Source organism: Cotesia typhae, unplaced genomic scaffold (genome assembly GCF_013202065.1).
Source record: "Cotesia typhae breed Kobodo isofemale line unplaced genomic scaffold, CoteBio_Ctyphae contig_22, whole genome shotgun sequence".
In the NCBI taxonomy this organism is placed as follows: Eukaryota; Metazoa; Arthropoda; class Insecta; order Hymenoptera; family Braconidae; genus Cotesia; species Cotesia typhae.
In genome coordinates this window covers 6826236-6839988 of record NW_027423728.1, presented here as the reverse complement: position 1 = coordinate 6839988, position 13753 = coordinate 6826236, and the positions used below count along the sequence as shown (strand labels likewise).

Below are 13753 nucleotides of genomic sequence, written 5' to 3'. Positions count from 1 at the left end.
TAAATACAGGCAGTTAATTATCGGGTTTTTCTTTCAGAAGATATTGCTGGCATTTAAATTGTTTTTTGAGGTATTCATATCAATTGAGAGTTTTAATTTATTGATCGTTTAGTAGTGAATTTTTAAGTAATTGGATAATTAAATTAGTTTAAAAGGTCCCGGTAAAAAGCCATAAGGGCGTATAAAAAAAATTTTTTTTTCAAAAGAGTATCTTAATTTTTTATCTTACTTATAATTTTTTTCTTTGATAGAAAAATTAAACTTTCTTTATAGAACATTAAATCTAAAAAAAATGATACTAACCAAAATAATTATTATTATTATGTTAAGTAAAATTAAATATAAGAAAATTTATACATACCCGTACAGTCGATTGAGTATAACGTGAATCAAGACGACGAATTTTTTTATAATCAATAACTTTATTGATACCAAGATCTACTAGCAAAACTTCAATAACTCTGACCTGAACAATATCGACAATTACTCCACGGTACCACGAATTTTCGTGAGGTACAGCAACGTTCATTCCTAAAAAAAAAATAATAATTAGTAATAATATAAGTAGTATTTAATTTAAAATTTATTTTTAATTTTTTTAAATAATTACTTTCATTAAATTGTACTGTACTTTTTTAACTACAAGAGCGTAAAAAATAGTTACCAGTTTCGGGACAGTAAATATATCCTTTGATTCTTTTGGTACTTCTGTAATCTTCAGTCATTTTTTGTACCATGTTTTCGAAATAATGTTCATTGTAAGAAGCCTTTCTTACATAAATGCATTCCGGTGAATAAGAATTTAAATAAACTGCGTCGAATAACTGATCAGGAGTCAAAAGGTCATGGTGGAATGCATTAGAAGCTGAAGGATTTATTCTCTGCAATTGAAATTAATAAAATAAAATTAAAAATTAAAAAAAAAAAAAAAAAAAAAAAAAAAAAAAAACATTCTTTCACTAAATTTAGGTTCGATAGAAAATGAATTTTAGAATCAAATAAATTTTTTTTAGACGAACAAACCACAGGAGGTAACACCCACGATTATTGTTAGTATATAAAGAATTATTTTAAAATAATAAAGTAAAGAAACTCACGTATAACCGAGCTGTTGAAATAAACTTGCCGTAGCCTAAAAAAATCAAAGCATCACGCAATGATAGCGGGAAGGTTGTTGGGCTGACTGGAATTAGTAAATCTTTGCCTCCTTGTTTGGTTGTGTATAATATCGGCGCTCTATCGGCTCTGAAAAAATTTTTAATTTAATAAAAAAAAAATTTTATTGTAAGATTTTAAATAATTAATAAAATACATACGAATCAATTATTTCTTCCATGTGAACGACAGAATCATTGCACCAAGACTCTCCGATCGGCGAGACGTCATACAACGAGAACTTTTGAACCAATGGAGGAATATCCAATAGATCTTCGAACAAATTCCTGATGTTAGCTATTCCAATTTCATCATCAGTGAACCCGTGGTCAATCGCAAAAACTTTGTAGACGGGGTAAAAAACTGGACCTTCTGCGGATTTAGAACCCATAATACGTCCGCGATACCACTTTGGATTTCCACTGCGACGAATTACATACAAGCCACCTAAACAGAAAAATCGACAGTAATTAAATAATGAACATATTTAATTATAATTTCAAATTTTTGATACCTTCAACAACTTTTCGAGGTACTTGAGTGTTGACTTCATTGTACTTCTCTAATTTTTTTTCTAGCTCTCTAAACTTCTCATCATTCATCTTCGCTCGTATGTAGAAAGCATTTGGGTCCTCAATGTGTGTGATTGTCACCTCTATGCCTGATATAAAAAAATTAATTAATTAATTATAATTACTACTGACATTTTCAAAGATGTAAGAATAAAAAAATTTACCATTTCTAATTTGCTTTTCAGTCGTTCGGATACTTTTTGCCGAATCCGCCACAGAATGCATTGCTGAAATATCTGACTCAATTACTGAGCTCTCGGATTCTGAATTTAATGTCACGGATTGTCTTCCAGATGAGCCTGATGTTTCTGAAGACGGCGGTGATACTTCCGGAGATTTTTTTGTTTGCTTCTGGAATAAAACTGAAAAATTTATTGTTAGTATTTTTTATTTCACAGTAAAAAAAAAAAATAATTATTGTTATTAAATTATGAAAAAAATTTTTCTAATTTATAAAAGAAAATTTTAAGAAATATTTGTTCTTATCTGCGCACTTGTATTTTAAAGTTGAATAAAAATTAAATCGTCAATTGTCTAAAACTTCAAAATATAAAATTTATTAAAAATTTTTTTTTTTATAATTTAAGCATGCGGAATAAAAAAATAATGAACAGTGGAAAAATCTGGGAGATAACTTGAAGAATAATTAAAAGGTTATGGTCGGTCTTTGTCTTTCTTCTTTGTTTGAGAGAAATATTAATCGATTGATGATAATGTAGTGTTAGAATTAAAACTCGAAATTTTGGGGAGGTGTTATTTTTAATTTTTATCTATTTAGAGAAAACAAAAATAATAAAATTAAAATTGAAAAATATTTTTTTTAATTTCACTTGAAATTTTTTAGAGTTTTTTTTTTATTGTTTTGTAATAATTTTTTCTATAAAAAATTTTTTTTTTAATTTTTAGATGTCGTCTAATTTAATTTTCATGCAATAATATTATTATCCGAAGCATAAATAAAAAAAAAAAAATAATTAAAAAAATTTCTATTTTAATTTTTTTATTTCTTCCTAATTTTATTTTTTAAGCTGAAAGTCTATTTATTTTTATAATTGTTTAAAAAAAAAATTTATGAACTTACCTGGAGGAATTTGTGAGAAATTTTCAGGGTTTTCCGTAATTTGGTCATTTTGTAGTTCGTCAATACAAACCAGTTTGTATGAATCATCAGAACGCGACGTTATAATGTCACAGTTTTTCTTTATAGTTTCTATTATTTCTTTTAAATTTATTTGAAGTCTGTTGTAGAAATAAAAAAAACAAAGAATAAAATAAAAAAAAATATAAGAATAAATGAAAAAAAAAAAAAAAAAATAATTTTTAGCATTCCCAAAAATTATAAAAAATTGATTTAATAAATTATATAAGTAACTTACTTTAAATTAGATTCTTCCGAAGGACATTGTGGCTCTATAAGATGACACGGAAGCTTTAATAGTTCTTTAAACTCATTGATTATCATTTCGTGACTGACATTCTCTGAATGCTTCTTTGAAAACACAGCGGTCTGAAAACAATTTTACAATACTTAATAAGAATAAAAATAAATAAAAAGTAATTTTATTTTTTCTTTAAATAATTTAAAAAAGATCCGAACTTAATGATCATCAGAATAAATATAGTAATTACCACAATAGCCGACTCTAACTGTTCTTTAAGAACCTGCAAGCTGTTATCAATCTCCTCGACCTTTGTCCTTTCTTTGCGCCTCTCTTCATACACTACTTGCATCATGCGCTCCTCGAGAATTTGCAGGACTCCATGGATATGAACGAAACTTTTGCTAATTTCAACTTCAATGTTCGCTGTGGAATGATCTCCCTCATTCATTAGTATCTTTTTTATCTTCTGCAATCATAGAAAAATCATTCTAATTATTAAACATTGATTATTAATTTTACACCTTATAAATAAACCAAAAAAAAAAAAAAAATACAATTAAAAATCTAAATTTTTTGCATTTACAATTTTTTCATTTTTCCAAAACTAAAAATTTGTAATTTAAAGTATTTTTTTATAAATTTCATATTTCTTCCTGGTTTTTTTTCGAACCCTGTCAATTTTAGTACAGAAAAAAAAATGTCTCGAGTCAAGCGTAAATTTTCTTAAATCAAGAAAATTTTAAGAGTTAAGGAAGACTGAAAATTTTTTGAATGAAGTTAAATTTTTTTAAAAGATTTAAAAAAATTATAAGTGTAATTTTTTTTATCCTAATTTAATTAATATCTGTTGATTTCAAAATCATGATTAATCATGTAATATTAAAAACTGTTTCTAAATAATATATTTTACAAAAAATAATTTATTGCCATATTAAAAAAAAAAAAAAAAAAAAAAAAAAAAAAAAAATAAGAGTTAAAAATAAAAAAAAAAAAAAATTATCCAGGAAGAATAAACGTCTGGAGGTTGCTGGCTGAACATCACCATCAACATATCAGCATCAGGTGAGAGGCTGCTAAGTAATCGAGGACACAGCCTCTCATCCTTTACATACTTATACTCTTATATATTACATTACATATTATATATTATACATTATACATTATACATTATACATACACGACCTCTTCTATAACAAGATATAAAATATAAAATAAAGCTCGGAGCATTAATTAATATAATAAAAATAAAAATAAAAATAAAGTAAGAGGCTCAACAAAACAAAATATCTTTAGACTTAAACCGTGCCTTGCACATCTCTCTCTGTCTCTCTCTATATATTTATCCATGGAGTATAATAATAAGAAATGAAAGATTGGAATGGCAGGGAGACCCATCGTCTTAGCACCTCAATCGCGGCTCACTTGTGAATGCTCAGTCTTTCTCGTTCCCTAAGCCGAGTAACCGCGTCTGGATTTTGTTTACATTTTAAACCCGCGGCCCATCACCGGGTCCAAGGGTTCAATTAAATTTATACGGAAAAAAACGATAAATAGTAAATTAAAAAAAAAAAATTGAGGATGGACGGTGAATGATTGAAAGTTGAAGTCATAAATGAAATTTAAAAAACTTGAGTAAAAAATGATTCGACTGAAATCATTGTTGATTGTTGCCGCTGCGATGCTTATGCCATTAGTCGGTAAGTATTGATTAATTATTAATTGATGATTATTTAATATAATATAACGAGTAGATGAATGAAAAGAAGAATTAATTAATACTTGGGATCGGTATTATATTAAGTACAAGGATAAGTGGTTTTATTAGTTAAGATAATTATGTTGATGATTAAACGGCATTAGTAATTAAGTCGTTGATTTAATATTATGTTTGTTGCGTTTTAGGGGTGATACCTTTCATGTATCTGTGTTATATAATATCGTTTAATATAATGTCATGGGAGAATGGGAGGATGGTTTAGATCATGCAATTTAGTGAATTGATAGATAGATGGTAGATGATACACACTGATGGAAAAATTTATTTAGGTTTTTTAATAGTTAATTATTTTTTTTTTTCGAACAGAAATAAATTTTTTAATAGGTAATTAATTTTTAAATAAATAATGCTGCTATAAAAAAAAAAAAAAAAATTATTTTCAAGATTTTATCTTAATTTTATCTCATAGAGGCTATTTTAATCTCTGTTAATTTTTTTTTTTTTTATTTTCAAGTTCTTTAAAAGCCAATTTGCAGAATTAAATAAATATTTTTTGTCTCAAAAATTTATTATTCCCTTGACTCATAAAAATCATTTTCTTCAAAATGGTATTTTTGGTTCAAGACTTTATCTCTCGAGTCAAATTAATTTTTTTATCAGTGTTAATAAATTTTTTTTCAAGTTAATTAAGATACAATAAATAAATAATTTCAACTGTAAAAAAACATTCTGTAAATTAAAATTTTTATTTTCTCTATTTTTAATTAATGAATATTTATTAATAATTAACAAATATTAATTGACTATAAATAAGTAACTATTGAAAAGTAATAAATTGCAATTATTAATTGTTAATAAAATTTTATAACTATTGATAAATTAATTAAATTATCTAATATTAAAAATGAATAGAGATTATAAATAATTAACAAATCCTTCTATCAGTGTAGATGATAGATGACAGTTGATAGTTGATATCACGAACTATTGAGTGGTATTATAGTATCGCTATACCTCAAATGGGCAAGGTGTAGTAAAGGTAAAGGGGAGACGAGCTAAACGGACGGGATGATCACGGATCTTTGATCCTCAGGGAATCCCATTGGCGTTTAAAGTTGCGCAGAGAGTTAATTGAATCACGCGTAGTTATAGTAGGTAGGATAGTTGCTGTTGTCGAATAGAGAAGAGAATAGAGAAGCTAACCGGTAAATGGGTAAATCCATAGTATGTTATAGTAGTATTTTACTTCTTTCTCTGTTTGTTTATCCTGGTAATTCTTGATTCTGCGGCTCTAAACTCTAAACTCTAAACTAGATACTGTTGTGTATAATATGTGTACGTTTAGTTGTTGTATGTAGACGCAGACGGTTTGTCGGTTCACATTCGCGTTTACGTATACGGTACCCGATCGAGATACACATAACACGCGGGCGTACGTCCAATGCAACGACAGTTACCGCGGGGTTAATTGCAATAACGAGAACGCCTGTCTCTCACAGATATGAGGAATTGCCACGACTCGGTTCTCTTCTCTGTTATTCATTTTTTAACATGCTAAAGAAAAATATACACTTGTATGAATATGAATATGGATATGGATGTTTTTTTTATTAAGTTTTCTTTTTTTTATGTTGACGGAAAAAAATTTCATTAGGACAAACGCTTTTTATTGTAAACAAAATTTTATTATGAATGGGGTTGAAATTTAAGATAAACATTCCTTGGGGTAATTATTTTTTTTTTTTTTTTTTTTTTTTTTTTTTTCAAGAAAAAATATTAAATTCTTTTTTGACACACATTAAAAAAATTTTTTTATATAATTTATAATGCAGAAATACAAATTGTATATTTTATTTAAAATTAATATTTTTTTTTTTTTGGAAATAAATAATAATTATTTATATTCAAGTATGATGTGTTTGAAGTAAAAATAATTTTGCCAATTTATAATTAAAAAATTTATTTTTTATAAAAAAAAATTTTTTTATTTTCGATTAATTATTTGAATAAATTTATATTGGTAGAAAAAATAATCTATTAAACATTTTTAAATAAAAACTGAACGTTAAAAATATTATTGATTAAAAAATAAAATGTTACTCTAAAAAAATGAGTAATTATAATTATCATACTTGAAAATCTAAAAAGAGATAATTAATTGGTCTTTAGGTAAATAAAAAGCGATAAATTGTAAGCAATTTAAAGCTAATCGATAAATTAAAAAATATTTAGAGGAATTTTCGAGGAATATTGTTTGTAAAAAAAGAAAAAAAAGTGAAGAATGAGCGATGAAAATATTTTTTAATAAAGTGAAGAATCGAGGATTTATATTGAAAGGAATCCGTTACTATCAATGTACAACAAAACGATGGTAAATTGAATGAGAGCGAGGACGGTACGACGACGAGGAAGTCCTTGAAAGAAAATTATTCTTTGAGATTGGAATCAAGTACCACGGCAAATAAATCTTCGAGACATGAACCAGTTTAAATCACAATAAAAATGATAGATAAATAAATATAAATATTCAGTGGAAAAATTTCATTTTAGTTTTTTTGAAAAAAATAAAATAAAAAACATACTGCACAGCCTTGGGCTCGGGCGATAATTGATATGGGAATCGTGTTTATTTGAGGACACAAAATCGGTACATCAGTTCATTATTTTCCATATGATACGTATCCATGGATAATTTTGTCCTTTTTCAGTTAAAGTAACAGAATAGGGAGAAATAAAAATGAAAAAATATTAAATTCAAGCTCTCTTCCGTCCAGTTTCTTTTTATCTCTTTCTAGTCGATGAATCGATTAAAACATCCGGTGAAAAAAAATGGTCTTGCACACCTACACATTCAGATCTACCATAGAGACGTACCAATCGTGTGTATTATTATTGTTGAGTGAGATTTTATTATTTTATTATTTCAATTGGTGGTTACGTGCTTGGCTATTGGCTGCGAGGCTCCTGGCTACATGCGCACGTTTCCAGCCCGATAGAATAACAACAAAAATAATACATAAAGTATAAACCACAAAAGAATTCAAAATATAGATATATATTTAGATAAATAAATAAATAAAAAAAATATATTTGTGTATAAATAAATGAATAATAAAAAATAAAAGGGTATGCGTTTATTCCGCAAGTTATTCATTTGAAAATCACGCAAGATTTCACTAGTTCAAATACACAATTACTTCTCATGTTATCGTTTTTTTTTTTTTTTTTTTTTTTTTTTTTTTTTTTTTGTTTTAATTTAATTTTTCGATTTAATCAGGCTATTACAAATTTACAGTTTTCTAAGTAAACTTTTGGTTTCTTTTTTTTTTTAAATAAAAATTAATTAATAACGAGAAAAATTTTTTTAATTTACGATTTTAAAGTAAAAAAAAAAAAAAAATAATTTTTTTTTTAGTTAAAAATTTTTTAATTCTATTTTGTAAAAGAAATTTTTTTAAAATAACAATTTCCACTGAAAATTTACTCATTAATCATTTGAATTAAACTTTATCGAACTAATACGATGTAATCAGTATTAATGAAGTTGTAGATTTATAAATAAAGAAAAAAAATAAATTAAAAAGTTGAGTATTTAAGGTCTGAATCGATGACAATCGATCCTTTCAGCGAGTGGAGTACTTTTATATAGGTATCGCGTGGAATTGACGATACGAGTTGAGATATAATAAATAAAAAACTAAAACATAAATGCAGGAAGAGCTGGCGCTTTAATATAAAGTACTAAACATAAATTACTTGACAAAATAATTCACCCGATCGGAAATTAATATTTAATAATAAATCCTCTGAAAACGTTAATATGCTTTTACGAATTCCGTGTGAGCTGGTATTTATTTATATAAATCTATAATATTTGTGAGTGCACCAAATGAAATATAAAAATCATATTTAAATTAAAGGATTAAATTTTGTTTATTGCGTTATCGGAGATAAAAGGTATATTTACGATTATTATCGTTATTATTGTTTTATCGGGGCTGTATTAAACGAGTGGGAGGAATAGAGGAGAGTCAGTTTCAAGTGACATGCACTATAAAGTGAATATAAATATATAAAAAGTTATATATATGTATGTATGGTAAATATAATAATAGTACTGGGGATAAAGCGCGACAGTACTTTGAATAAAGGTATAATAAACATTACATTCTATCGGCTGAGTAATGCCAAGATGGTGAAATCCTAGGTGTGAACTGACTTGTGAATTAACTCTTTGTCTTACGTTGTTTTATTAACAATCTACGCATGTTCGATCTTCGTAATCAAATCATAATCGTAGAGAAATTATAAGAAACCTTTTTCAGTTAAAGCTTTCACATTTTTTTCTTTTTTTTCTATTTTAAAGTTATCGGTAAATTATACTTTGAATAAACGACGCAGTTATGATGGAAATTTTGAACACTTGTGCTTGTCAATTTTTGATTATTTATTCTATTTATTCTTTCGTTTGAATAGTAGTTGTTGAAGGAGAAATTTTGAATACAAAAACAAATATTTATTTGACTTGAAAAGTTTTAAATTGAGGTCAGGTCACTTTAATTAGTAAAAGTTTAATTTATTATAAAGAAATTTACTTTCGAAAATTATCTGCAGATTATTTTGAAATTAAAAATTTGGGTCAAAAAAATTTTTTATAAAAATTTGTCAATTTAAATAAAATAATTTTGTAATTTTTTTTTTTTTTTTTTTAGCTGAAAAAAATAGATTTTTAATAAAATAAAAGTAGGATTAAAATAAAAATAATAAACAAGATTGAATACAGAGTAATTATATGAGGAATCAAGTTATTGGATAGCGAAAACCGCAAGTAAACTTAACGTAAAGTCTTCTTGCAGCATCTTGGGTAAGACTTGCCGGAGATACGCCGACAAATTCTGGGAATTCTTGATGACGGCAAGTTTATCGACTGTACAATATAACCCGGGAGTAAAAGACAGACATTCGCACACCGAGAGACGAGAGACGAGAGACGGGAGAGCGGTATCGTTGAGATAGAGAGGAATATCCAGTAGAATAGTTAATTGCATTTGGCAACGTCAACCGTAAGATATAACTGCAAAAACCGCTCGGGCTTTTCGCGACAAATGTTTTCCTCGAGTTAACCATCACATCTCTCACCCTTATTTTATTTCACATACATATCCGCTTATACTATTTAAATAAACGTGTTTGTGCTTTTCATTCGTCAAAATCCCGCTATGCGGTTTTATGTTTCATTTATTTATTAAACTTGCTTATGTTTTTATTTGTCATTCAAAATTATTTTTAATTACATTATAGGGATTTTATTTATGTTACTTATTTTCAAATCCAAGTATTGAAATTAATAGTAATTATTTTTCATTTTAATTTTCACCTACAAATAATTTGGTGCGGAACAAAATAATTTTTTTAAATTAATTGTTTGAATTAAAAATTCTGAGTCAAATTTTGAAAATATGAATAAATCATAAAAGACTTTGATTGTAGAAAATTTAATTACCTTTAAAAATATTCCTAGTAAATTTTATCGTGTCTTTCATTTTTGATTTAAAATTTGAATTTAAAAATTTAGTTTAAGAAAAAATCATACCGACAAAATTTTTCATTAAATTTTTCATCAAAAAAAAAAAAAAAAAAAAATCGAGTTCTGATTTTTCGAGATCTTTGACATTAAATCATATTTATAATAAATAAATAAATAAATAAAAAAAAAAATTTAGTATAGAAGTGACGCATGTTAACTCGAGCGCAAGTAGCGAGAGGATGCGATCAGACGGACGTTTGTTTGCTCGACAGCTTTGGTTAACACACAAGAGGAACTAAACCTGTACCGCGATCATACAAGAGAAGTAAACCTTTGTCGTATATATATGTGTAGTTATATTAGTAAGTATAGTATATTACACACCGAGGGAAGTAAAGTAAGAAATGTCTCAGATCACATGTAATTGTTGGCCGAGGCGAAGCCGAGGTCAACAAACATGTGATCTGAGGCTTTCTTATTTACTTCCCGAGGAGTGTATACTATTTTTTTCCCTGACGAAGGTGTAAAGCGGAAACTTTGTTTAGCGCAGCGGGGCTAAAGTTGACGCTTTACACCCGGAGGGGAAAAAAAGTATAATATAATATAGACGCAGTAACACAAAACAGGTGCTTGAGAAAAGCATCAGCGCACCGAACAAGAGCCTAGAGAAAATTCAACTTCGACACATAACACGTGAGAAAAGCCCGACTTTAGAAAATTCTATATTGTATCCCACTCGGTACAGCTCCTAAATATACAAGGATATATAGATATATGTGTCCAGAGAGTGTTTGATAAATCTTATCAAGACTCTCGCCACGGATCAACGAAATTATCTTACTTTAATTTTATCTCTGGCAATTTTTTTTTTGCGATAAATTCGAAAATTTATTATAAAATTAAGTTTACATTTATATTTAATGTTGGGATGAGTAAGCGGTATAATATTCAATTTCATTATATGAGTTCAATATAATAAACGTATAATATTATATTTTATTGTATACTTTACTCGAAATTAAATTAATTGCATTTAAAATTGACATATTCATGATTGAATTGGGTGTAATGAGTATTTTACGCCGTCAGGTGTTTCAAATTTTTTAATAAAAGATTATAACACACGCTTTTGTAATTTCATTTCACTTTATATTAATTTCGAAAAAATTAAGTTGGCTATGGATTATTATTTTATACATCAAGGGTACTTTGACGTTACTTTGTAACTCGATTTTTTTACTATTTGTCGAACGGTAATCAAAATTGTACGATAAAATATTTTAATCATCAAAATTAAAATTTTAGATAGATTTAAAATCAATTTTTTTTTTTTTTTTTTTTTCAATTATTTTGGGCAAAAAATTCTTTTTGAAGCCAAGACTATTTTTATATTTATAATTTCAGAATAATTTTTTTAAAATAAATCAAAATTTTGAACAATTTAAAATTGAAATTCCTTTTTTAAAAAAGATAAATTGAGGAATAAACAAAGAAAATTGTTTGAAGAATTTTATTGCCTTGAATTAAGAAGAAAAATTTTCTTCGAAATGATTTTTTTGGCTCAAGAATTTTTTTTTTGCATCGAATTAATTTTTTTCTTAAGTAGAAAATTAAAAAAAAATTTTTCCTCAAAATTTGGACTGTCCAAAAATGAAATCTTAATTTTTCCAACGTAAAATTTGTACTTAAAATTCAAAATTATTGAATATACAAAACCATAATTTATCTATTAAAAAGTATGATTTCTAACACCGATAAAAATAATAAAACTATGCAGATATTTGAAATGATAATCGCAATCGTGATCGACATAATAACGAATGAATAATAATTCAAACATATATGTAAGAGTTGTGAAATAATAGGTCAATCGATCGGGCTAAGTTGAATAATCGATCGATGATCGATGAAAGCCAAAAAAGGTCTATCCAGCCACTCCTCTTATTATATATCTTACATCTTATATTTTGTATTAGGTTATGTCTTAGACTAACCGTTGCTCAGATCGACATACTTGAAAATTACATTCTATTTTATCCACCTCTTATTTATTGTTATTAATTTAAAGCCTCTGTACTGCACCGAAACTTTATGTGTAACATTAAAGAACAATGTTCATTGTTAAATCACTCGCCTCATATTCTTATTCTTTTATTTTTATTATTTTATTATATTTCATTACACTTAGACCTTATTACAGCGTTCTTACCATTTTTATTGCAAGTCACTCACACCCGCTGTCATTCTGAGTCATACTATTAATATTTACGATTAACATTACATTGTACCGTATCCTTCGATTTAACTATTTACCATAATATTGAGCTTGATGTTTCATTTGACTTTCAATAAACTTTGATAAGTGTTCCATTTTTATTTTATTAATTCGGCTGTCAATGTTGAGTGAAATTTAATTTTTTATACGAGTCTTGATGAAATATTTTTTAAATTAAAAATATAAAAAAAATACTAAATTCTGTTTATAATTGGGAATTAATCGTAAATATTGGTACTTGATAAATTTTTGAATCTCAACCCTCTACATATATTATTTCATAATTTAGACAGTCATTCTCGCTAATTGAATTTCAATTATTCACAAGTACTCATAACGCACTAAAAATATTAATTACCTTCAATTTTACTCACTAATTAATTTTTAATAAATTATTTGCTTAAATAATATAGATAAAAAAATTTTTTAAATTAATGTAACTTATTAAAAATTTTTTTTTTAAACAAAATAAAATATTTGAGTAAAAAAAAATTTTTAAGCCTAAAAAAAATATTTGAGAAAAAAAAATGATTTTTTTGAATTAAAAAAAAAATTTTAAGCTCAAAAAAATGAAATATTGTGACTCATTAATGTTTTGACTTAAAAAGATTTAGAATTTTAAATTTTGTTACAAATTTAGAGGCGTTGAATTTTTTTTTGTCAAAAATTGTACAAAATTTCGAAAAATAAAATTTCTATATAAATTATTTTAATTTTTAAATTTTATTATCAACAAACAAAACCTAAAAGCGTAATTCTAATTCCCTTACGCGCATTTAATCTCAAAATTAAAAAAAAAAAAAAAAAGAAGATTAAAATTTGAGCTGTTTTCTCTTAAAACCGAAAGAATGGACTAAGAAGAAAATAGTACTAAAGAGGAAATAAAACCTAAAAGACCAACAACTCAGGATGAAATATAAAGAGGGGCAGGACGGAAAGTGACGGACCGGAGTGTAGAATTAAAGATAAGAGCTAAAGAGAGCGCGCGTGTCTGCAGCAAGTACTGATGAAAATAAAGAAAAAGAGTGAGAGTATAATAGACAAAGAAAATAAAAAAATAAAATAATAAAAAGCTTGGCCTTTACGATGCTGCAGCATTGCAATTTCACTTAATACAATAAAACC

The 13753-nt window shown here is 26.3% G+C and overlaps 2 protein-coding genes across 2 annotated transcripts in view; one reads left to right on the top strand and one right to left on the bottom strand.

Annotated features, from left to right (window-relative positions):
• The window catches only part of Qin (tudor domain-containing protein qin), a 95781-nt gene that overhangs the window by 3816 nt on the left and 78212 nt on the right, over positions 1 to 13753 (bottom strand). Inside the window, exons 6-14 of the mRNA XM_074237899.1 lie at positions 3357 to 3575; positions 3104 to 3234; positions 2809 to 2966; positions 1892 to 2089; positions 1670 to 1816; positions 1317 to 1602; positions 1098 to 1245; positions 665 to 881; positions 362 to 531 (exon numbers count right to left, since the gene is read on the bottom strand). Of these exons, the coding sequence (XP_074094000.1) occupies positions 362 to 531; positions 665 to 881; positions 1098 to 1245; positions 1317 to 1602; positions 1670 to 1816; positions 1892 to 2089; positions 2809 to 2966; positions 3104 to 3234; positions 3357 to 3575 (1674 nt within the window). The remainder of the gene's footprint in view (positions 1 to 361; positions 532 to 664; positions 882 to 1097; positions 1246 to 1316; positions 1603 to 1669; positions 1817 to 1891; positions 2090 to 2808; positions 2967 to 3103; positions 3235 to 3356; positions 3576 to 13753) is intronic.
• LOC141524202 (uncharacterized) overlaps positions 4574 to 13753 on the top strand; it is a 33021-nt gene continuing 23841 nt past the window's right edge. The window contains exon 1 of the mRNA XM_074237926.1: positions 4574 to 4806. Coding sequence (XP_074094027.1) covers positions 4749 to 4806 — 58 coding nt within the window. The 5' untranslated portion in view covers positions 4574 to 4748. The remainder of the gene's footprint in view (positions 4807 to 13753) is intronic.